Source organism: Mastigoproctus giganteus, chromosome 7 (genome assembly GCF_048544385.1).
Source record: "Mastigoproctus giganteus isolate SK-2022 chromosome 7, ASM4854438v1, whole genome shotgun sequence".
Lineage (NCBI taxonomy): Eukaryota > Metazoa > Arthropoda > Arachnida > Uropygi > Thelyphonidae > Mastigoproctus > Mastigoproctus giganteus.
The window spans coordinates 104,585,634-104,612,280 of NC_143581.1; the positions used below are offsets into that span (position 1 = coordinate 104,585,634).

A 26,647-nucleotide genomic window follows, 5' to 3' on the forward strand; every position below is an offset into this window, starting at 1 on the left:
GTCTCTGACATCTGAACAGTATCTGCCTTTGATGTCTTGACTAGCACTTTAAGCTCGTCAAATTTATTAACTATACTCCTAGCATTGGTGTATATGCAAGTATACATGCACCTGTTTCTACTCTTAGTTACCCTAACACAGCCCATGTATTTATTTGTTCCACTATGACTCCTAGCAGTCCTGGAAATCTCCTGCCTTGCTTTCCAGGCTGCTGCTCATTCTAATAGAAGCAGTGCAAGAATCACTTTTGCCTATGCCTGTGGCCACTGTTAATCTTTTAGTCTGTGGATCCCCCCAAGCTGGCAGTTTTCCGACCCACCTAACTTTGCCTTGACAGCATCAGCAAATATTTTTGCACCCTTTCTATTTAAGTGTACCCCATTCCTGTAGAAGCAGTCTCTTCTGTCTGTAGCAAAAATTTATATAACAAAATTTATGTTATATAGCAAAAATTTTAACTTCCGAGGTTATGGAACGAATTACCAAGGAAAAAAAAAAAGTGTTATTGGGTTCTCGTCAAAATGTTTTCCCGACACGATGGTGTCTCTGGAATGGATTAATGTCATAAAGTGGGGCGCACTGTATTGTATAGCTATGCACATGGTTTAAATTGAGGGATTTATGATTGTTTAATATTCATTTTTTGCAATTAATGTTCATATTTTCGAATTTGTTGTACTTGATAAAAAAAAGAGAAGAAACTCGTAAAGCAAAAACGCGGGAACTGCCTGTATATAATAAGCGATACTAGAACCTCAGAATGGGGGGTTCGAAATTTCCCCTTCCTTCTCAAATATTGATACTTTTTACAAGAAATACTGATTTATTTCAATATATCTTAATTATGCAGGGTAATCTCAATATAATGTGGGCATTGGTGATCTTTCAATACCACATTGTAGCCAAAAATTTACCAAGTTTTTTATATGGAACAAGCATTTGTATCGTAAACAACTTTATTTTGGTGTGTATGTGTGTGGGTTAATTTTTGTATTTCAAGCTACTCTCTCTCTCTCTCTCACTCACTCCACAGATAAGTGCATATTGCTTTTTTGCCAGCAAACATGCATACACCATTTTATTTATCTCTTATGTCAACCACCAAAAGCACAAGACAGATTTCTTTTTTATTTGCATAAAACAAAGATAATCCATATTATTATTAATTTTATTCCTGACATGGGTCAGTTTTTATGTCATGCCTGCTCTCCTCATATCACTCAGTAGTCTGTCAACTTCCAACACAACAAAGGATTCTACAATAAAACAGTTAATTTTTCAGCTGTTTGAAACAAAATTACTGTTTACATGTGTTGACATAGCTGTTCCAAATTCTCCCTTCAAGCAACCCCCAACACACAAACTAAGTTCATACCCGCTGTTATAATAAACTCATTAGCGTAGGCATCATACAGATAGAAACATATTAGCAGAAACTGCTTAAAGACTCATGTCTAGGCACTTTTGTTGAAGAGGTATTTGTGGCATGGGTGGCTTGAGCGAAATATCAAATTCTGAATTTTTCATACTTAGGGTCTGACGCTTGAGATCAGATTTCTTTATTAGTTCTCAATAAAATAGTAATAAAACTTAAGGGAAAAATGGTAAGTGGAGTCCCCACCACCTTGGTAATCACTTTTGCACTCCAAATAATCTAATTCCGATCGCACAATTTCACATAATGGGGTGTAGATCAATGTATTCTACTCAGCCTCAATTCAGGTTCAGGATGAAAATTATACTTACGACACAAATGCATCCAACTGATCTTTTGCAGCAAACCTCAATCTACTGACCAGTGACTAGGAGTTAAGGCAATCATGTTGCATGACTGATAAAATATGCTAAAGTCATCAACATGAGGGCACTATTGACAGTTGGAAGTTGTTCAGTGAGGAGTTTACTTTGATAACAAAAACATAACATCATTTTTCTCTTTCTTGGCGATTCCCTTCCCTTCTATTTTCTCGCTCTCTCTCTCTCAGGGTATTTCAGAACTTTTTTTTTTTTTTTTTTTGGCTGGTGCAGCATAAGCCTCAGGCTTCCTTGCACTATATGGCTAATAATAATAATAATCACACGTAAAACTGAACCTTGTTGAACTCCACCTCCCAAGGTGTGTGTGTGTGAGAGAGAGAGAGAGAGAGAGAGAGAGAGAGAGAGAGAGAGAGAGAGAGAGAGAGAGAGAGAGAGAGAGAGAGAGAGAGAGAGAGTAGATACTATACAAACTAGGAAAGAGCAACATGATGAAATGTTTCTGACAAAAACGAGGAGGTGACCTCTGAGATCGAGACTATAAAGGTCATTTAAAATAATACAGTAAACCCTGCTATTCACGGTCGCTGATTTAATATAAAATTAAACCTAAAAAAAATGTGAATTTTAAAGTGCCGTAAACATTTTCCGTCATAAAAAAACATGGACGTGGCTAAAATTATCTTTCCCGAACAAAACAGCGCTCAGTGGGCTGGGAATCGCGAGCGTGGATGTTTCTCGCTAATCCTTGTTCAGTATGTGTTATGCACGTCATGGAAGGTTTCGTTGTTTGCTTTTAATTTATATGCTTATAAATTGAATAAATTTATCAATTTATAAATTGATATGCTTACAAAAGTGATAAATCTACCGTTTTACAGTGGTAACGGAAGAAAGTGACTTTATTGTGGACAAGTTCTTTCTAACCCCTACAAAAATATGGCTACGAATAACAAGAGAAATGTGAAAATATCAGAGAAGGTGATGACATTAGCGAATAAAATTGAGTTATTAGACAATATTTCTAATGGTGAAAGTGTCTCCTCAGTGGCAAAACATAATAAAATCAATGAGTCAATGGTACGATCAATCAAAAAATCGGAAGAAAAAATCCACGGTGGTGTCCGTGAAAACGCGCTAATTGCTTCAAAAATTTGCTCCGTAACTTGTGATGTTAAATTAGAAAAAATGGAAAAGGCTTTAAATCTGTCGATAGAAGACCGAACTCAAAATAAAATTCCATTAAGTTCACTCATCATTCGTGAAAAGGTAAAACTCCTTTATCAACACTTTAGCGAAACTGGTGATAGCACTGGTGAGTTTTTTAGCTAGCAAAGGTGCTGGTTTGAAAGATTTGTTTGAAATTTCTAATAAATAATATTAATATTAAATTGTTTCTTATTTTCATTTCGATGCCATATGCTTGCGTTTCACTATGTACTGTCTATGTACATAGTCATATTATGAAGGTACATATAATACATACATAGACAAAATTTTAGACTAGTTTTTCTTATATATTTCATACTTTGGAACCAAACCCCTTTATTACTATGAGAGCCATAACTCGGTATTCGTGGCATTTCTCAGGAACGTAATCCCTGTGAATAGCGGGGGTTTACTGTATATATCTCCAAGTTGGTTCACATGCTTTTCCATATCAAAGAAAACAGACCAGGTGTTCTCATTTATGGTCAGCATTTCAGATAGATGTTTCCAGTCTAATTAGGTGATTCAGTGTTAAATTGTTCCGTAGGAAGTTGGACTGCATGTTGGAGATAATGACATTTGCTTCTAATTACCACATAAGTTGAACACTGCCCATTCACTCTCCACGATTTTCAAATAGCTAACAGGATGACAATTTAGTTGGAAATTTGGGATTCTTTCCTTGCTTGACAAAGACAAGAATTAGTGCCTTGTGCTACGAGACCAAAAACTCCTCTTCAAGAAAGATTCTGTTGTGTAGGAAGATGTTAATGAGGCTCATGGCAGAGAAGAAAAATGTATGAGATGCCTATAAAGTATCAGGTGACACAGAAGCCTATGGGATATAAACTACTGTATTCCTTCGATTCTAAGATGCACTTTTCCCCCCTATAAACATCTCTAAAAACAGGGTACGTCTTAGAATCAATGGCATCTTACAATCACAGTTTTTTTTTCGAATTTTCCCACGCTTTGCACAGCACCACACGTTTTGTTTTTACGTGGAAACCCTGCCTCCAAGTTTGACCATTATTGCATTCTCCAATTCCATCGGAGAATAAAGCGGCGTGGGCGATTTCACGTGCTTTTGAAATGTGAAGCCACCGTCATTTCATTATAGTGGAGCTCACTCAGCGAAAACTAGGAAGTTTTGTTTGTACATAAGATGTGGAGTTACTGTATTTCATTAATTTTGATCCCTTATTGCACATTAATGTCAAAAAGATTGCACTATAAAGCCACATTGAAATGAAAAGTTATTGTATATGCAAAAGAACATGGAAATAGAGCTGTCTTTGGACTCATGGGAGGTTCCCATGGACTGGAGGTGTGTAAATGTACACCAATTCACAAAGGGGATTCAAAAGGTGGCACAAATAACTATAGACCTGTTAGTTTAACTTGTGTTCAGAGGAAAATAATGGAATCACTGGTTAAAGAAGTATTGTAGGATCATCTAGACAAGATCGCAGTAACAGTTAAGACACAGCATGGGTTTGTTAAAGGAAGGTCTTCCTTTGTTAAAGGAAGGACTAATTTGATTGGATACTATGATGTGGTCACAAAGGAACTGAATGCCAAAAATAATTCTGAAAAATAAAAATAAACAGTACACTCTCGATTTTCCAGGATAGATGGTAAAAAAACAAATCCCAGATAATCGATTTCCCGGACTTCTTACTTCACTGAGTTTTACATAACTCGGGAATGACTAGTAATATATTGCTAATATATTATTATCGACAAATCTGAATTCAGCACGACACTTATTAATGTCTGACCATTTTCATGCATTCTTATTAGTTTAATTTTCTGATCCAAATCGATCGCTCTCCTTTTCTTGGTAGATTTACTAGTACCGCTGTCACTTATTCTCTTAGTCAGCACCATGATAATGGTCAAAATTAAATTTTCTGAAAAGAACTTCACAGGGTTAAGGCGAAAACTCACTATTATCACCACGCGAGCTCACACTTTACTAAAGCACATTTCTGGAGGTCAACAAAAAACAATTTGCACTTTCCGTTTTATTGAGCTTTTCTGTTAAGCGCAATCTATTATAAATGGGTAGTAAACTCGATCTTATTGTATTTGCAATGATACCGATAGATGGAATTCTGTTGGTTTTTACATTATTATGGTGAAGTGTGTGTCCCCTTCACTGAAATCTTCAGTCATATAAAAAAAAAACCATAAATAATTGTAAGAATCTTCTCTTAATTCCTATTTTTTTGCTTGTTACTCCGTTCTCATTTGTGCAATTTGTGTGTGCCATAATCGTTGTTATTGATTGCTTATTATTTTGTTTTATTATTTAAATTTTACATTCCTAATATAAAATAAAATAAAAAAAAATTGAGTGAAAACAAATTTACGTAAATCCATAGTTGCGTAAGTTGGAGACTTACTGTATTGAAAAATGTTTAGCAACCTACGTAAAAAATATGGCGATAGATAAAAAACTTACCATGCACTACTCATGTGTCTAATATGATGCTTCCCTTTATTTTCTGCGATGTTGCATATGGTTTAGGCATCAACTTTATAATGATTCATTAGAGTTAATGGATGCACCATTTTCAAACTTTTGAATAATTTCAAGTCTTTGTTTAACTGAAAATGCAACTCTTTTTGCGTTTACCCATCATTTTCACGATTTCTAAACAAAACAAACAAACAAAAAAAAAAAAAAAGTATTTATTATAAAAAAATTTTCGAAATCACCGACATAAATAACAAAACAAAATTTGTCTTTTTACGATGCGATGCGATGCACTAAAACAAACTAAACACATTTGTTGTCTCTTTTTTTTTTTTTTTTTTTTTTTTTTTTTTTTTTGAGCGGCAGGTGTAAAGACAACAGGGGTTGCAAGGTAATAGGCACATTAATCTCCCAATGACGACTTATAACGCCGCTTCTTGTCAATTATTTACGACTTGCAAAATATCTGTTTAACCTATTCTAGTTATTACTTGAATTTTATGATTTCTGGTTGATTTTTTTTTTTTTTTTTTTTTTTTTTTAATTTGGAGTCTTGAAGTGTCACTGCTACTGAGGGGTTTTAAAGCTTTTCATGCTTCCTGATATATGTTGCCTTTAACTCTACCTTTAATTGTTGTATTTCTTTTTCCTCTTTCCATCGCTGCCACACCCAAGTGGATGCAGGGTGATCTCCTTGCAGTTAATGCACATCTGATTTGCAGATGTGCATTAACTCGCAAATTGACAACAGTCAATTTGCGAGTGTCCATATTTCTAACATGTATAACAGCACAGTGGACTAAGTATATATCACCATACTGGGCAGTGCTATAACAGAATTCAGAGACAGATGAATTAAACACACGGATGAGGTTTCTAGCAGGCAGTAGAGTCCCTTTCCTATGCAAAAATATCCATTTAATATTCATTTTGCAGCTGCTACTCCTTGAGATTTTAACTCGGAACACATTTCCCCCTTCAGACACTTCCAGAAGATCAAGTTCTGAGATTACATATCGGGATATGTAGAGTGTCTTATGTAGTATTACAATCATTGGTATGCTCCCAATAGAGGTGGTATGCAGACGCTATTCCCAAGTGTTTATCGGTTTTTGTTTCGACCAGGCTCCAGAACACAGCAGTATGACAGATTTTGGCAAGACTGACATCCATTCCAAATGCTTCCAGATAAAGAAGGGTAACATTTCTCTTGTAGGATTCTCACTTGCACAATGAATTAATTATCATGTAATATCATGTAGGACCTGATATTACTTCAGTTTTCTGTCTTTTTGCTGAGATAACATAATCCAGGTCAACATCCAATTTTTCAGGGATTAGGAACTGTGCTGGGTTCCAGAAGAAGAATTTATATTATAACGATTCTGGAGTTTATATTTTGATTCAATGCCTGGGATCTCTACCCACCACAGAGCCCAAATGGGATAACCACCATCCAGAAAACAGTAAATGCAATTGGGAGGGAGATGCAAGGGCTACCCAGACACCATACCCGCCAGCCTGAATGTTATTCCTGGGACCACAAGAATAGGGACATGGGAAACCCTTACAAACTCACTGAACCAGGGAAAGCCATCCCAGGACCACCCATCTTCTCAAAGTAGGAGCCAAAATGGAGTTTTGTATGCTCCCAATCAACAGGATCCCCTTTCCAAATTTCCACAGGTCATAGCACACAGCAAACAGAGAATTCCTTGATACTACTCTACAGGACCGGCATCATCACTGTGAAGGTCCTTCATCACATATACATGTCAGGTGTCCATATTGAGGAGTTCGGGCTCTCAATAAAGAAAGAATTGGATTCTGCTAATTAAGGGTAGTGTTACGCAATTTAACAGATGAAAAACTATAAGAAGGATGATTAGTTAATCTGACATTCAGTGATCACATGTTTGAAAGAAACCTACAAGATATTAAACAGCTTGGTGATCATTTAGGCAGCTGTGCACAGATTTCTTAGAAATTGGCTGTAAGTCAATTTAGCCACCATGAGTTTCACCTCCAACAGCTTAAATGCTGTTTTTAAGCAATTTTTATGTGTAGATTTCAAAATTCAAATATCACCATGATAGTTTCACATCACACCACATTCCTTTATGATCACATGCATTTTATCCAATCAAATTGGTCAGACAAGACTTCCCCCCCTAACAAACCAATGCTGTGTCTGAATTATCACTGCAGTTTTGTCTAGATGATCCTGCAAGGCATCTTTAACCAGTGACTCCATTATTTTTCCCGGAACAGAAGTTAAACTAATTGGTCTATAAATTACTTGTGTCACCCTTAGATCCAGCTTTGTGAATTGGGGATACATTTGTCCAGTCCAAATGGACGTCCCCTGAGTCCAAGGATGCTCTCATAATTATGGCTAAGGATTTGCTTACTTCCTTCGCCGCCTCCTTTAATATAACTGGATGGATCTCATTCACCCCGGGTGTTTATCTTATGTTTAACTTCAACAACTTCTCCTCCACTTTGCTCTCAGTTATTACAAAAACCATTTAGCACACTGTTAGAGTTTGATAAACTTCTGGCACACCCCCCTCATTGAATAATTCCTCATGTGTGAATGTAGATGCAAAATACTCATTCAATTTGTCAGCTATCTGAGCAGGATCATCAACAGTTGAACCATCGATATCAAGTGGACCAACACACCCCCTTCCTTCTAGAGTTTACATAAGCAAAGAGGTCTTTACTGTCTCTCTCTTTCTCTCTCTCTCTCTCTCTGTGCATACTGTGCCATAGATTTCTCGTAATCTGCCTTCATTTGCCTATCCTCCTTTGTGACTTTAGGACAGACTAGCTTATATCTACCAGAGGTTTCTGTGCTGCCTGATAATTTTCATCTGACGTAGGCAGATGAAAATTATCAGGACGCTTTGGTGTAGGCAGAAGATGAAACTAAAGAATTAGAAACGAGCCAATTACGAAATGCAACGTTCTTCTCTTGAACAGACTTAGAACATTTATTGGAAAACCAAGGTTTAGATAAAGGACGAGATTTTAAAGTGGAGTTTGGGATAAAGGATTCCATTCCTAAACTTTGAACAGTATTTCTTAGTCGGTATGAAGAGCCTAGTAGCTTCAAAGATTAATTCCTAGAATTAATCTTTGAAGATTAATTCAAGGAATTAATCTTCAAAGATTTATAATTTCCCATTTATAATTTGCTGTTGCTAACATGACTGGAAGAATAAATGGTAAGAGGAAGAAGAATATCATGACTGGATAATTTAAAGGAATGGACAAGCAAAACTGTGGAAGAATTATTTCATGATGTTTACAACAGATGCTGATCGCTAGATGATGATAATGTTGCTAACATCATCGGTTGGTATCACTGTATAGAATTTAAAAGCTGTCTGAGACCACTGTAGTCCCCTTTACTAAAGCAAAAACCCTTCCCTTTACCCCTGAGGGTAGTGACATCTTTAAGTAAATCCAGATTCCTACACTGTTTCACTGCCACCTAGTGGTTGCCTTATCTGCAAATTCTTAATGCATAAATAATCACTACTGATAATCAGATCAAGAGTATTAATACCTCTGATTGCCTCTCAAACATGCTGCTGTATGAAAAAATCATCCAATAAATACACAAAAGTCTTGGTAGTGTGTAAGTGACCAACTCACAAGTTCCAGTCAATATCTTGCAAGTTAAATTCCACAATTATAAGACATTCTGATTTACTGTTCCATGCCAATTCTCTGTACAACTGTTCACTGTACTCATCAAAGTCATTAGGCCTAAAACACCATTCCTAATCTCATTTTTTCTTTCCCAGTGATTATGTCACACAAAGCTGACTTAGCATAACAATGTCCATTTATGTCAACAACTGAATGCACTTCCTTAGATTTTTGTGTTTCTTACATAATAGCTTAAACCCTCCTCCCTTTCTACCCTGTTTATCTTTTCTGTACATACTGTACTCCACAAATTCCAGTCCTGCACTGTGCTTATATCTGTGTAACACCACTTCTCTGATATCCCAACAATATCTGCCTTTGATATATTTATTTACTATACTCCTAGATTGGTGTACATGCAAGTATACACGCACCTGTTCTTATTCTTAGTTACCCTAACACAGGCCATGTATCTATTTGTTCCGTGATGACTCCCACCCGTCCTTGAAATCCCCAGCACCTTGCTTACCAGGCTGCCGCTCATTATAATAGAAGCAGTGCAAGAATCATTTTCACCTCTGCCTGCAGCTACTGTTAATCTTTTAGTCTGTGAATCCTCACAAGCTACAGTTTTCTGACCCACCTGACAATGTCTCAATAGCATTGGCAATTATTCTTGCACCCTTTCTATTTAAGTGTATCCCATCCAGCAGCATAAGCAAGCCCTCCTGTTAACAAGCACAGACCATGCTGGAAAATAATTCTAACCCATGAGCCCTGTATATTCTCTCCAGGGCCGAATTGATTGACAAGGCTCTCATCATATACTCCCTCCTATCATATCTGATCAGAATTATAACACTTTCAAATTTAACCGTATCTCTTGATTTTTTTTTCAACATTGACTTGTACTTGTTAAGTATGTCTGCAGATCTTGTACTCTTAATATCATTAGTGCCAAAGTGTACAACAATATCACCTTTTGCACCATTAAAATATGATATATGCTCTACAACGTCATCAAGTTTTGCCTTTGGCAGATATACCCTGGTCCTATTCCACCTATCCTTTTTGCACAATATATTACCAGCCTCCCCTGACAACAGTGTTACCAACAATCCCCACCAACAACCATGTGATAATGAGGTGCTGCATATCTTAATACATACATATTAAAATACTCAATATGTGTTATAAATGTACTGATAACTGAGAGGGCAAATTTCACCCTCCTCCAACATTGAGGTTCTAGTATTTTTCATTATATACTTTTTACCACTTATTTACATTTACATTTTAGGATTTGATATATACTATAGTTTCATTTTGTAAATAAACTATTTTAATTTTTAAATTCTATTGTTTAATGTTAATTTGATTATAGCAGTATTAAACTTTGTATTTACTAACACTTTTTATTAGGTAAAGTAAATCTTTACTGTAATACGGTATAAGATTTTTAATTATTTATTTTGCATATGTTCTAATTGCTCCTGCTAAGGACTCGAAATCCAGAAATTCCCAAAATCCAAAAACCTCTGGTCCCAGGCTTTTTGGATAAGGGGTGTGGTACTGTATTTTAAATTCAATATCACAAAGAATTTCAAATATCAGATGATAACATTCATGTGATAATATAAACAATGTGCAAAATAATAAATAATGTGGAAACACTAGAAGGGGAAATGAAAGGACAGCAATAAGAGTTGAATAACAGCATATGTTCTTTGTTATGCACTTATGCTGAAAAGGAACTTGCTAGACCTACACTTTTTAACTTTTTATATCTTCATAAAAAGATATAAGATCTCTGAATTGAAAACGAATTAACTGACGCAGACTGAAAAGTCTAACTCAAGGCAATAACCTCTTGCCCTTCAAAAACATTTTTGGACAAATGCAACACGCATTATCTCATCTTAAATTAGACAGCTATTGAAAAATGAACACTAGCTGATTAGATGAATTAGTTAAAAAGACTCAGTCCATTGGGCTAGTATCATTATAGAACGTTCAAATTTAGTTGTTATAGAGTATTTTCAGTAGTAAGCACTGTAAGCACAAGGAATGCAGCTCTTGAATCCAGTTAGCCCACAGAATGGGTACAGTTGATACTCTGTTACTACAATAGATATTTTATTACTTTCAAAAATAAACAGCATATATAAAAACAGCCATGTGATCCTGACTCAGTTTCTTTTATGGTAATATTTGTGAAATGCCCCCTGCCAATTTTTGACACCAAGAACACTTGAAAGAATGGCAGTCACTGCAGGTTAAGAAGAAATGATTTACCCCTTAAAAAAAGAAAGTGGACATAACATTTGTATATCTGAGCACTGAACATGTAAGTAATTACAAAATATGGCAACTTCATCTGGAAAGCAATACTAGGACAATGGTGAGACTTGATAAATGTATGCATTTTCAATGATTGATCTACCCTTTGTAATTCTCAAATATCAGTTATACTATTCTATATAGCAAGAATCTAAAGTTTTAACTTACTCTTGTTGCATTAACAGCATTTTATCGCCACATTTTTCTTTCAACAATGAAAGCACACTTTCATCAATTCTTTGAGGGTGCAGAACCAAGCAAATAGCAAGTAATGTATACATCTGTTCTGTTTGTTTGTTAATCTGTATAAAAGAAAATATTATAATCTATGCACATTTTAAAATAGTGAAAAATTAAACATATATACATATACACGAGATGCGGCAATAAAGTTCTTGGACTGATGCAATAAAAATAACAAATTTAAGGAGGTCAAAAATGGTTTTAATTATATACAAAGTAATCACCATCTGACTGAATGCACTTATTACAATGTTCTAAAAGTTTCTGAAAAGAGTCGGCGAAAGTATCCAAAGAGATGATGTTCAGTTCAGTGGTTATGCCTTTCTTTATGTCCTAAACATCTTGAAACCTCTTTCCTTTGCGGGCAGTTTTCCTTCACCTTGGGAAATGGCTAGAAAATCTGCTAGTGCTAGATTAGAATGCATGGTTGATCTGTGCGGCCATGTTTTATCAGAAATGTCTTCATAACAAGTGCGGAATGGGTGGAGACATTGTTATGAAATAAGAATCAGCTACCTTTCTCTTGAAATTGCACTTCAATAGTCAATGAAGCACTTTTATGTAGAATACAGCACTGAGTCTCCCTCTCCCCTTCAGGTACAAATTCCTTGTGAATTGTACTATTTGTTGAATAAACATGATTGGCATCATCTTGATCCTGGATTTTTGTAAACAAAGCATTTTGGGATGATTATGATTTTCAGGTCCACCGCATTTTCTGATACTTTGTCTCATCTCCAGTGAGAATACTTGAGGAATATAACATTAGGATTATCATGCCAAGTTTGGATGAAAACTTCACATGATAACACTGTTGCTTCTACACATCCATGAGACTGTACACACAAATTTCCTAGACCATCATTTTCCCAAAATCTTCAAGCAGAATTTGACAAATTGTCTCCTTATTCACATCCAACTCAACAGCTATCATCATTCTGAAGGTCAAATTATGATCTCTTGCAACAATTTTCCAAACTTTTGAAAATTTGTCCTCATTGCAAGAGTTAATAATAATAGTAACAGTATTTGCGATATAATGCAAGGAAGCCACAGGCTTTTGCTGCATTAGCAAAAAAAAAAAAAAAAAAAAATCAAGTATATAACAAAACAAATTATATGCTTCCCTCCTCACACAGGTAAGCATCCAGTTGACATTTAAATTTATTTATTTTTTATTAATTTTTTTTTTTTTTTTTTTTTTTTATATGTAAACCCCAAACACGAGAGATATTAGAACCTATAGTACTTAGTACCGTGCTTGGGTTGGAGGTTGAGAAGACAAAAGAAGATAATTGTTGACACTGGACTTGAACTTCTATAGACTGTAATTTTCAGGAAATACGTATGAAGGAAGGTTGTTCCAGAAAACGGCAGTTGAATGAATAAACGAGGAAGATGAAAAGTTGGTTCTGTGAGTTTGAAGTTGGACAGTAAATGGATGTTGGCTTGTGGCGTCATGTGTTCGGACTGTTTTGAAAGAGAGAGCGGGAATTATAGAAGCCAATTCAGAAGAACAGTGCCCATGGAAGTATCTGTAGAGGAGGCATGCAGCAGAAACAGTACATCTATGAGACAGAGAGTGGAGACACTCTGTTAGAGATGAATCATTAATTAACCTAACTGCACTCTTCTGAATGGAATCAAGAAGTCTGAGAGAGGTTTTGGAGGCACCACCCCAGTTGTGGGAACAATATTCCATGGTAGGGCGGATTTGCAATTTATGCAGAGTGAACAGCTGTTTGGAAGAAAAGTAATAGCCGAAAGCAAAAGAGAAAACCTAGTTTTTTAGATGCAGAGGAAGCAATATTTGTAATGTGATTGTGCCAAGAAAGATTAGAAGTCAGGGTAATCCCCAAAAGAGATATATCATTTTGCCTAGAAATCAGAGTGTCACTAAAGATAAGCATAGGAGCAGAAGAATCCTTTTTTGCGAGATATAAGACAAGACTGAGTTTTAGAAGGGTTGAAATCAACTAAGTTGTCTTTGCCCCACTGGAGAATTACCTGAAGATCGGCATTTAAGGAATTGGTAGCAGATTTTCGAGAAGTTGAAGCTGATTGAGCAGGGCAAGGTTCTCAAAATGGAAAGTGGAATGCATTGTACTATCATAGGCAAAACTATGGGTAGGATTTCCAGTCAATGGAAGAAGCTCATTAATATTCAAGAGGAAAAGAGTGGGGGAAAGAACTGAACCTTGGGGGACACCGGCATCAGTGGAGAAGTTAGAATACAGAGAGCATCTACCATCACCTTCAGTGAGCAATCAGAGAGAAAACTGGATAACCAATTACTAAAAACAGTTGGCAAACCATAAGATGGAAGCTTGTTTAGAAGACCTTTATGCCAAACACGATCGAAAGCCTTTGAGATGTCAAGAGTAATTACTTGTGTTTGGACCATTGAATTTGTCCATAAATGGGTAACATAAGCCAGAATATCACCAGTGGATCGACACTGACGGAATCCATACTGGCAATCATTGAGCAGACGGAAGGTTTCTAGGCAGTTTAAGAGTTGGCAGTTAATTGATTTCTCCATTATTTTAGAAAGAGTAGAAGTAATTGCAATGGGACGATAATTGGATGGGAGGGATTTGTCACCCTTTTTAAGAACTGGCTGGATATGAGCAAATTTCCAAGCTGAAGGAAAAACACCTTTGGAATAAGAAAGTGAAAAAAGGCGGCAAAGAATTGGAGTAAGTTCAGGAGCAGAGATTTTGAGAACAAGTGGAGAAATACCATCGGGACCTGCTTTCTTTGCATCAAAATTCATCAAAATCTTTCTGACATCCTTTTGATGGAAGACAACAGCAGGGATTGAATAGAGCGTGTTGGGAATGGTGGGAGGTGTTTTACCAAGATTATTAAACAAGAGTTGGAAGAAAAATGGGATGCTAGCAGGTCAGTTTATCCCTGGCTGAAGTAACAACAGAACCATCTCGTTTGGAGAGAGGTGGGAGCAGAGATGGGCAAAAGTTGTGGTCAACAGCTTTGGCAAGAGACTAGAATGCTCGGCTACCATTAGGGCAAGAAGCAAGTTTTCTACTCTTAGCCTGTTCAAACTCTAGTTTGGACTGATTAATAACTGATTTACAATTGTTGCGATTTGGTGTAGGCATGAAATGAAACTAAACAATTAGAAACGAGCCAATTACGAAATACAACGTTCTTCTCTTGAACAGCCTTAGAACATTTAGTGGAAAACCAAGGTTTAGATAAAGGACGAGATTTTAAAGTGGAGTGTGGGATAAAGGATTCCATTCCTGCAAGAATAATTTCACTGACACGATCTGAGCAAACTTTGACATCAGAAGTTTTTAAACAGTAATCTGACCAAGGAAAAGAAGAAGAAAAGAAAAGTCACAGGTCCTCCCATTTTGTATTCTTGTAATACCAAACAACATGAGGTTGAGAATAGCCATGACATAAAGGCTCCATTGGAGAAGAGACAATCACCAGGTTGTGATCTATAGTGCCTAAAGGACCTCTCACTTCAACCATGTTCTTACAAGGGTTGTTTGTGAGAAAATGATCAAGCGTGTTGGCTGTATGATTAGGATTGTCCGGTATTCTTGTAGGTAAATGTGTGCAAGGTCATTAGTAATTGCAAAAGCCTCAGCATCTCGACCAGCTGGGTCGGTGTAACTAGAAAACAGAAGCCAGCTGGGGATGTGAACATTAAAATCTCCAAGGGAAATTACCTCACTATTAGGAAAGTTGGACTGGAGAAAGTCAAATTGCAAAGAGAGGAATCAAAGAGCTCCAAGTGATTAGTGGAGTTGGGAGAACGGTAGAGACAACAGATGAATTTGACTCAATGAGGTAGAGAGATTTTAAGTCAGAGAAGATCAAAGAGAGGAGAATCCAAATTGCCAAGTCTCTGACAGGGAATATCAGAATGGACATATCAAGAAGTGTCACCTCTGAGGCAAAAGGAATCATACAGCGAATAATTTGGGTAACTGAAATGAGCAGTATTTGAATCAACCAATAATTAAGATTCTGTCAGAAAAAGTTCATGGCGTTTGGCAGACTGCAAGTGGAATTGGACGTCGTTGAGATTAGAATTGAAACCACATATATTTGTGAAATGAACTAGGAAGTGTTTGGAAGGTTTAGATCTTTTTGCAGAAAAGCTTGCTCTATTAGTTTGACAATTCATACTGTATTCAATGGTAAGAAAAAGTGGGTTGGACATGCTGTATGAAGCAATGAAATTTTTGGATCTGGGTATATTCATTACACATGGTAAAGAATATACCCAGATCCTTGACATAACGTGGCCTCGACAATGCTCCCCGCATAAACACTACTCGGGCTCCCTCCAGTCACTATCTGAGAGAGTATAGATAGCAAGATTATACACTAGCTGATTCGGAAGCCTCCTAGAGAGTTAGCAATAGGTTTGGTCCGGTGTACTAACTAGCAGCCTGTGAACACCGTTTTAGAGCTGTACCCTCGAAATGTAAGGAATATTGGATCTCGACCCTTGCTTACGTTGGTTCACTCCTGGGTGGTTACCCACAATGTTCTTGTGCATGGATGTTATACCCAGGATTACTAACAGTCCCACCATCGTGAAGGTGCAAGCAGAGGATTTGGCTGTCACAGACCATCCGGACTTCGCCAAAATTGGGTCCACTTGACTTGAGTGTCACCTGAATATCAGTTCCATCAGCGTTTTAGACTCCCAGGTAGCAAGTACAGCTTGTCTGGCATATCTGAGAGAATGTCTGTGACAACCTCAAGGACCTCATTTAAACTGTGAACCTCAACTATCTGCGAGGACAACCTTGTTACAGCAATCAATGGTGGCTAAAACAAAACTTCCTACAATTTAATCTAAATGTCAAGTCCTGTAATATGAATTTATGACCATTAGTTCTGGAATTGTTTAGGACATAGTGTATAGTGTGAATTGTACCGTGGCTCCGAGGGTGTTCCTCAACTCAGCATCAAGCAATGTGATAAATACAAACTCTGTAAAGGCGAGATTTATGTAGATTAGTGAGTGTTCGTGTAGTGTAGTGTAATGTTTAGTTGTTGGCTGTGTTGTTCATCCAGCCTCTTAGCCTGGAGGACTTCTGTTTTCACACAGAAACATCTACCTTACTATCCACTGACACAAGGAGGCAGGCCGGGCAGTAAAGAGTATAAAGCACTAGTGGGGCAGACCCTGTGGTAGCCAAGGCTACAGACAGGGAGAGCCCAGTAAAAAAAAAAAGTGAAACTTAGAAGGGAATAGTAGGAAGATAGGAAGTGGGAGTTAAAGTGGTAGAGAGAAAGAGGAAGGCAGTAGTGACGGTTCCCACCTGATTGAAAAGGTGGGGCAAAAGAGGGCCTCCAGGTCAGGATGCCAATCCTACTCTGGGGGGTAGGAGATGACAGTTGGTAGTGGGGGGAACACCTAGGATGGGGGAAGTGAGAGAACAACCAACTCAGGTGGTGGCAACTGTTTAGAACAGTGAGAATTCCACCTTCATTCATTTTACTAATACCTCTCAGAGCCTTATAAACCTCAATCAGGTCACTTCTGGGGTGCCTGGTTGCCAAACTCAGTAGCCACAAAATCAAAGTCTTTCCTCATATGGTTGTCCTTCTGCCGATCTCACCATTCGAGTTGCCCATCTTCGGACCCTTTCAAGTCTTGATGTCTTTTTTCAAATGAGGTCTCCATACCTGAACACAGTGGGATTATGACCTCCCTATCTCTACAGGATAGCATTCAATAAATCATCGATAGGACATCGATGGGATTTCCTGGCTGTCTGTTTACACCATTCAGAAAACTTCATATCTGTCCATATTGTAACTTCCCTCCCCCACTGTTATTAATTCAACCCCACAAAGTGTATAATTTATTTGTATAAATTATACATATTATATACATATAATTGTACATAATAGCAATTCCCCAAGTGTAAGACCTTGCAGTTAGCAGCATTAAAACATAGCTGTGCTTCTCTGACCATCTCTGAAGTCTGATGGATGTCCACTGTGAACATTCTCATATCTGTCGAACCACTTCTACCATTCAAACACACTGATAGGACTTAATGTTTCATCATTATAAATAGTTTTTAACATTTCATACATTTCTGCTATAGATTTTCCTAGTTTTAGAAAAGTTGTGACAGAAAGTTAACACTACCAATGGAACTGGTTGTTAGTTGCCACCTGTCAGCCTACTGGACAATCTCTGTATGACCATATGTTGGAGAAAGTTTAACTAAAACACTTTCCACACATCTATTTATTTTCAAAATCATCAAAGATGATCACAACAGCATCAGTACAGGAATTTTATTGCCACACTTCATATATTATAAATATTTATATATGACATAATTATGGTTTTTTTTTTTGGTAGTTATTGGCGCATCAGCTTCTGTGGCTATAGTGCACCTCCCAAGGTTTTTTGCAGTACTTTGATCCAAGCCCGAGGCGGGATTCGAACCTGCGACCTTTGGGTTGCCAGGCAGGCGCTTTACCCACCCAGCTAGACCGGTCGGCTAAATTATGGTGAAGTATAATTAGTATGAGAACGTATATCTACTTTTCTGAAGCAGACTGGGGTTATTTCGAAAGGCTTCTTCAATAACAGGTGTAGTTAACGGATCTCAGATGGAAGTAGTATGGATTTCCCAAATGCATTATTACAATTTTTTCCTGCACAACATGCAAATTGGCCTGAACGCACGCACGCACACACACTTGTATAGACTGAAAACACAATAGTACATTATGATCTAAGTCACTGATGCATCTAACCCAACAACTTGCCTAGAAGAGTGGGGGGAAATCTCACAAAAGTGAAAAATCTTATTATTTTGGAGAAAATGACTACAATTTTAGTTCACTGTTCTTGTCACTATTATTATTTATATAACTCATTAGCAACTAGAATACTGCAGTGGGTATATTTCTGTACAAATGTGTGTTTGATGATCTGCATGATGCATGGGCTGAACACCTCAGAATAACTCCCTCTGCCTGACACTGACTAACTACAGCCCTGATTGAAAAGCTCTTGAATTCCTTCAGTCTCTGGCATTTTTAGTTCAGTGACCCATACTGGAACAACAGAAAGTTCTCATCTTTCACCATTATTTACATTATCTTTGATCATTTATGGCAAAGATATACAACCAACTTCTGATTCACTGTACCTTTGAAACTTATCCACAGGTCACAACACTAAAATTATAAACACTGCACACACAGTGAAAGTCTGTTATAACAGGGAGCTGGGAAGACTGGCCAAGTTACCTGTTATGAAAAAAATATGAAAAAACCAATACCATTAAAATGTGCAGTTACTCTAGCCTGACTCAATAACAGAATTTCAAAGATGAATTAAGAAATATCGATTTTGTGATTGAGTGAACTGAGATCTGCTGTGTACTGAAAAAAAATCTCCATCCAACAAAACGTTTACAATAATCAATAAAATAAACATTGTAAATAAAATAATCTTGCATAAGATTATTATGAAATATTATTAAGTGTATACTTTTCTTTTTCAGGTATAAAATTAGTTTACTGGAATGATATAGTAAGTTTTAAGACTAAATACATAAGGCATAATGTGTTATGGGTTGAAATTAACTATATAATATCGGTGTAAATACACCACAGTTTACCCATTAATTTAACTACCTGAGTAGCGTAAAGGCTTTGTTTGATTATATCTCATATTATGGCTACCTTCACAACAAGATATCACGTATTGCACTACTTCGAATAAATAACGCTTCTCTAGTAGAGGAGACTACTGTTATTTATTCTCAGTGGGTACTACCACCCAGACGGCACCACTTCGGAGCTTGTTGGCTCACTCATTGGTGGGCAGACAGGTACCCTGATAATGCAAACATGTCATCACGGTTGTTAAGTTAATTCCACAACATGAGAGATGCCAAATGAGTGATGAGTGAGCCAACAAGCTCCAAAATGGTGCCGTCTAGGTGGTGGTACCCACTGAGAATAAATAACAGTAGTCTCCTACACTAGAGAAGTGTTATTTATTCGAAGTAGTGCAATACCTGGTATCTTGTTGTGAAGGTAGCCATAATATGAGATAAAAATCAAACAATGCCATTACATTACTCAGGTAGACTAGGATGCATTTAGGGCTAAAACCTCAAGCTGTGAGCAAATTTAGACTATGTATATATTAAGTGCAATAGCATCATTAATACACAACCATTTCTGAATAAATAGAATATTTATAAGGCGGCATCATTTTAAGTTATATCTCATATTGTGAATACCTCCACAACAAGTTGCCATGATATTGCACTACTTCGAATAAGTAACGCTTCACCTAAGGAGAAGACTAATGTTACTTATTCTCGAATAGGTACCACCACCACTACCCAGACTGCACCGTTTCAGGGCTATTTGGCCCTTCTTCTGTTTATAATAATTATTGTTCTAATTATTCTAAATATTCTGTTTATTCAGAAATGGTTGTGTATTAATGATGCTATTGCACTTAATATATACATAGTCTAAATCTGCTCGCAGTTTGAGGCTTTAGCCCTAAATGCATCTTAGTCTAAATACATCATACACCATCAGGAATCTCTCATATTGTGGAGTTATACTTCATAACTGTTTTGCCATCACTGCATCACTTGGGTACCTACCCACCCACCGAAGAAGGGCCAAATAGCCCTGAAACGGTGCCGTCTGGGTGGTGGTACCTATCTGAGAAAAAGTAACATTAGTCTTCTCCTTAGGTGAAGCGTTACTTATTCAAAGTAGTGCAATATCATGGCAACTCGTGAAGGTACTCACAATATGAGATATAACTTAAAACGATGCCACCTTATAAATATTCTGTTTACTCAGGTTGTTAAATATATGGGTAAACTATGGTGTATTTACACCAATATTTAATTTCAACCCATAACACATTATGCCTTGTGCATTTAGTCTTAAAAATATTATCATTACCTTAACCATTTGGCATCTCTCATATTGTGGAATTAATATCCACCATTAATAAATAATTCCCTTGAGAGAAAATAGGAATTTGCATTCAGTTAGCCATAATATTCAGAAACATGATGAACCTTCAAAAAAAGAAGTCGGATTACCGAAGCTGGGATGCAATTCTTCCACAGAGTAACTTAAAAACATTAAATGGTGAAAGTTATTAAGCAATGCTTCCTTATATTTCCATAAAACTTCAAACACTTAACATACCAGAAGCTATTATACATTAATTTCTGCAGCAATAGAATGATATGTTATTAAAGAAATTAATAGCAATTTCATTTTGTAGGGTATTAATGAAACTTATACCAACCTGATCTACTTGATATGTACGTTGCTGAAACATTTGTCTTGTTCTTTGAATATAGAGAAGAATATTGGAAAAAGTGCGAATAGCATCTGCATATCGCCTCATCATCATATATGCAAATCCGACATAGTAGTATGTAGTGATCTGGCAGGCAGGAACACGGGAATACAGGCTCTGAAAAAGTGTATATATATCTATGTTGAAAAACCTTTTTCAAAGGATATGCATGCTCACAAATAAAAGTAAATATATGTATACAGTGGAGGTTGGATAATTGAAATATTGGTTATTTTGAATTATATTTTTGTCCCCCTGAACCTCTTATTCAATGTAATGTAATCAGTAAAAAAATCTATCTTTGATTTGCAATTCTGAAGTTTGGCACTTTGGACTTGCTATATAACTTGAAATCAGCCAGGAAAATTTTTATGTTTGGAACTTGCATTGCCATACTTATTGTCTATTTATGAAAATTTTGCTAGAATAAACACAAATCCAAGCTATCAGAAGGAGTAGTAACTGTCATAACATTATCTTCAGCAATGAAACAGCCACTTTTCAACACACATAGATAAGGTATGTATAGAAGCCTAACACTTCCAGAAAAGTCAGAGGTGTTTATGTGAGGTAGAGGAAGGAATAAAGAGGAAGCATATTATAGTGAAAGAACAATACACTTAGAAAACTTATGATATAAGCAGTGTTATTTTTAAATTAATTACCATACTGAAGAAAAAAAAAAATAATAATAATAATAATAATAATTGAAAATAATAATAATGATGATGATGATAATAAAATATGGGGGGGAGAAGAAATTGCATTTCTGAAAATATAACAGAACAAAGGCTTACAACAAAAGGCACACACTGCTTTGTTAATTTCCCACTATGATCATATGTGCAAAATTCGTATTGCGCATTGTTTAAGCCAATGTAAATTCCTATACTTGACATGCTTAGTAAAAATTAATTTCAAAGTAATTTTGATGCCCTCTTCAACTAAGAATTATTCGACGAATTCTACTGTGAATGTGCGTGGGTGCCCATTAAAAATGCTACAGCCAAATTTCACAAGGACCTAAATGGTTTTAAGTTTATAAACAGAACATAAACGGCAGATAGAGAAGAAGAATGCGAAGCAGCATGTTAATGTTATTAGTAAGAGAGGAGAAAAAACTGAAAAACAGAGGTCTCTTAATGATGACAAAGATTCTGATAACATTAACTTAGACTGGGTGCGAGAGTACATGTGAACAGGTGAAGTTTTTACGGCTCCAGCAAATAGAGAAGTTTTTGCTTTTTTATTGACTTAAATTGGCATATTAATTTATTTTTTAGAGTTGCTTTATATTCCTAGTAACAATACTTTAGTTTAAATTGAATTTAGATAGAGATTTTGTAGGTTATTACTTAGTGTCGGTAAGGGTATCAAATCCACGTGTGGATGGGTTTTGCAGCTCCCGCGAACGAAAAGTTTTTAATTATACTTAGCCACTTTATTGACTTAATGTTAGATTAAATTATTTTCTAAAAGTAGTTTATAGACCTAGTCAAGCTTCATGGTTTATTTTGAATTTAGACAGCGCGATTTGGAAAGTAAATAATTCCTCGTATCTGTAGATTAACCATTCGTTTCTTGCTGCCATTATTAATTAAATTAATTAAATATCTTTATTGCAGGCAGTGATTGGTTACATGATTGCCTGATGCAATAATACCCACAACAGCGACAATGCTAGTGGTTTAACATGAAATAACTTATACAAGAAAAAATTACATAAAACGTATAATTACATATTTTACATATAAAATTACTATTAACATGTGAAATGAAGACACATGAAAAGCGATGAAAGGACGATGATAGTCACTCGGTTGAAGACGAAAGCTGGTCCCTGATGATGCGTCTTCTGTACGATTTGACCTATATGAACTTTTTGTAGTCCACATCTATCTCCTGGACATTGTGGAGCATCTCCATGGGCAGGAATCTATCCCCTATTCTGAGCCTCCACGCTACAGACTGCAGAGAGGGAAGGGCTCTTAAGGGTTTCAGGGGATCCTCCAATTGCACATCTGCCAAAAATTTGGCATATTGACTTCACCCGCTATCATTTTAATTGACACAGGCAAGTGGAGGGCAAATATCCGTTTGGAGACTTTTCTGTAATTTAGAAGTTGGGTGATATCTGAAGTATGTATGAGTGGTGGCAGTTTATGCTTGAAGAGGACCCACCGAAGAAGCCAGTACTCATCAGATGCAATGGTTTTTAGCATCATTTTCGCTGCTGACGCCCAGATTTCTGACCTGTAGGTGATGGCTGGCTGCAGAAACCGGTATATGTATTGGAGCGTGTACTCAGATAGCGCAACATGAAGGAGGTGTTGTTTGGCAAACCATCTTGCTCTGCAGACTTTGTTGTGAATGTCTGCAACATGGTGTTTGAAACTGAGTTTAGGGTCAAATATAACACCGAGATCTTTGTGCTTGATGACTGGGGTGATGGAGGTTCCGTGGATTTCCAGGTTTAGTTGCGTTGGGTTTGATTTGAGGGAAAATACCATTTGTGCAGATTTTTTTGGATTAATCTTAAGAGAGAACTGTGCCAAGTGTGTAATCAGATTCTTGAGGCTGTTGATAATGTTTTCAGAAACAGAATCAGGTCAGGCGGTCCCGCTGATCCGATAGAGGAGCTTCAAGTCGTCTGCAAAACTGATAAATTCTGTTTGCTGACACAGGAATGGGAGGCAGCCATAAAGAGGAGCCCTGAGAGAACTGCGCCCTGGGGTACACCTACACAAACTTTCCTTGTGAAAGATTTTTTATTCACAGTCAAGTGAAGGACCCTGGTCGTAAGTAGAGACTTCAATCGACTTTGATTATACGATACAACGTGTGTTAGCGTAAGGTTTAACGGAAAACTGGATAGCGAGTATAGTAGTATCAATTAATCAGTAAAATTTATTAATCTTATTAAATTTCATTGTCAATTGAATTGTACTTTTTTTTAACTAAATAAATATAGCGGCATAGGTATTACAAATGTAACATCATAAATTAATACATATAAGTTGACAGGGATAAGAAAGTCATATAACGTAACTCAGAGATAATATTCAATACCGAAATACACATATATATATATATAGTGTTATAACTGCATTGGGATATACATTTAGGGTTATATTTTGTGTTGGAATTTTATTGAACTTAAATAGAAATCATGACTCAGACCAGAGCAGCAAAGCAAAAGGCTCCAACTAGTGGAAGTGCTGTGGCTCAGGGGATAACTGAGGGGGGGGGGCGGTTGTCCTCTGAATCACAGTCTATTGAAATGCACTGCCTATTTGATGTTTGTGGAGCAATCAGGAACGGGACATGATATTGCCAAGGGGAATGTCTTTGTGTGTGCGTGGAAATCAGGTGCCAACTCAGCATTGTTATGGGCTTATATGAGAGCTTGAAGGACAGGGTGGATGCCCTAGAAGGATCTACATTGAGGGGCCCATCAAGCTCTCAACAGCCCACATCAATGCCAGAGCCTGCACTTGAACATCAAGCAACACAATGGCAATCCCCAAGGCAGAATGTGCTGGTCCCAAACGAACTAGTTGTTGTAGGTGACTATTGTCAGGGGAACGGGGAACATATTGTGTGAAAAAGGATAGATGGAACAGGACCAGGGGCAAAGGTTGATGACGCTGTAGGGCAGATATCATCCTTTAAGGGTACAAAGGGTGATATTGTTGTAGACATTGACACTAATGATATTAAGAGTAGGAGACTAGCAGAATTACTTAACAACTACAGGACAATGCTGAAAAAAAGCCGTGAGTTAGGGTTGAATTTGAAAGTGCCTGCAACTCTGCCCAGACATGAGAGCCTTGTCGATCAATTCTGCCCAGGAGAGATTGTGCAAGGCTCAAGGGGTAGAATTTTTCTCAGCCTGGTCTGTGCTTGTTAACAGGAGAGACTGCTTCTACAGGGATGGGATACACTTAAATAGAAAGGGTGCAAGAATATTTGCTGATTCTATCGAGGCAGAGTTAGGTGGGTCAGAAAACTGCTAGTTTGGGGGGGGATACATGAACTAATAGATTAACAGTAGCTGCTGGCAGAGGTAAAAGTGATTCTTGCACTACTTCTATTGAAATGCAATTGAGCAGCAGCCTGGAAAGCAAGGCAATGGGAATTTCCAGGACTGCTGGGAGTCATAGTGGAATAAGTAAATACATGGGCTGTGTTAGGGTAACTAAGAGTAGAAACAGGTGCATATATATTGCATGTACACCACTGTACATGCAATATATAGGAGTATAGTTAATAAATTCGATGAACATGAAGTGCTAGTGAACACATCAAAGGCAGATATTATTGGGATATCAGAGTCCTGGTGTCACACAGACATAAGCAGGGCAGAACTGGAATTTGGGAAGTACAATGTGTACAGAAAGGATAGACAGGACAGGAAGGGAGGAGGGGTTATGCTGTTAGTTAAGAAACACATAAAATCCAAGGAAGTGCATCCAATTGATGTGGGTGGACAATGGAATGTTTAGACTGTTTGGTGTGACATAAGCACTGGGAAAGGAAAAATGAGAGTAGGTGTGTGTTATAGGCCTAATGAATCTAACGAGCAATTGTGCAGAAAAATAGAGTGGGCCAGTAAATTTAGAGTGTCTTATAATGGGGGATTTTAATTTCCCGGATATTGACTGGAATTTGTGGATTGGTCACTCACACACTGGCAAGGCTTTTGTAGATTTAATGGATGATTGTTTTCTAAAGCAGCATGTTTGGGAGGCAACTAAAGGGAGTAATACTCTTGATCTGATTATCAGTAGTGATTCTTCATGCATCAAGAATCTGCAGATAAAGGAACCACTAGGTGGCAGTGATCACAGTGTGCTGAAGTGGGATTTACTCAAAGAAGTAACTACCATCAAGGGTAAAGGGAAGGGTTTTTGCTTTCGTAAAGGTGACTACGGTGGTCTGGGACAGTATTTAATTCTATACAGTGGAACCAACTGATGATGTTATCAATAGCATATTCAAAATGGGAAGCATTCAAAGAATTAATCTTGGAAGCTACTACACTTTTCATACCAACAAAGAAATATTGTTCAAGATTTAGGCCTAAATGGATGTTTGATGAACTAATTAGACATGTGACAGAGAAGAAAAATGCATGGGATACATATAAATTAACATGTGACACAGAAGCCTATGTAGATATAAGCTGGTGTGTAACCAAGTTACAAAGGAGGTCAGGCAGGCGAAGGCAGATTACGAGAAATCTTTGGCAAAGGATGCAAATAAAAACAGCAAAGAGTTCTTTATTTATGTAAACTCTAGAAGGAAGGGAATGAATCAGATTGGTCCACTTGATACAGATGGTTCAACTATTGATCATCCTGCTCAGGTAAGAAACAAACTAAATGAATATTTTGCATATACATTCACACATGAGGAGTTATTGAGGGATGGGAATGCCAGAGGTGTATTCAATCTGGCAGTAAGCCAGATAGTCTTGTAATAATTGAGAGTAAAGTGGAGGAGAAATTGTTGAAGATAAACACAAGAAAGGCACCTGGGGTGGATGGAATCTATCCAGTTATATTAAAGGAGGCGGCAAAGGA

The 26,647-nt window shown here is 37.0% G+C and overlaps 1 protein-coding gene across 1 annotated transcript in view; it reads right to left on the reverse strand.

The window, feature by feature from the left end:
* Positions 1-26,647, reverse strand: part of eIF3l (eukaryotic translation initiation factor 3 subunit l) — a 425,669-nt gene that overhangs the window by 156,527 nt on the left and 242,495 nt on the right. The window contains exons 11-12 of the mRNA XM_090377051.1: positions 21,009-21,179; positions 11,615-11,748 (exon numbers count right to left, since the gene is read on the reverse strand). Of these exons, the coding sequence (XP_090233177.1) occupies positions 11,615-11,748; positions 21,009-21,179 (305 nt within the window). The remainder of the gene's footprint in view (positions 1-11,614; positions 11,749-21,008; positions 21,180-26,647) is intronic.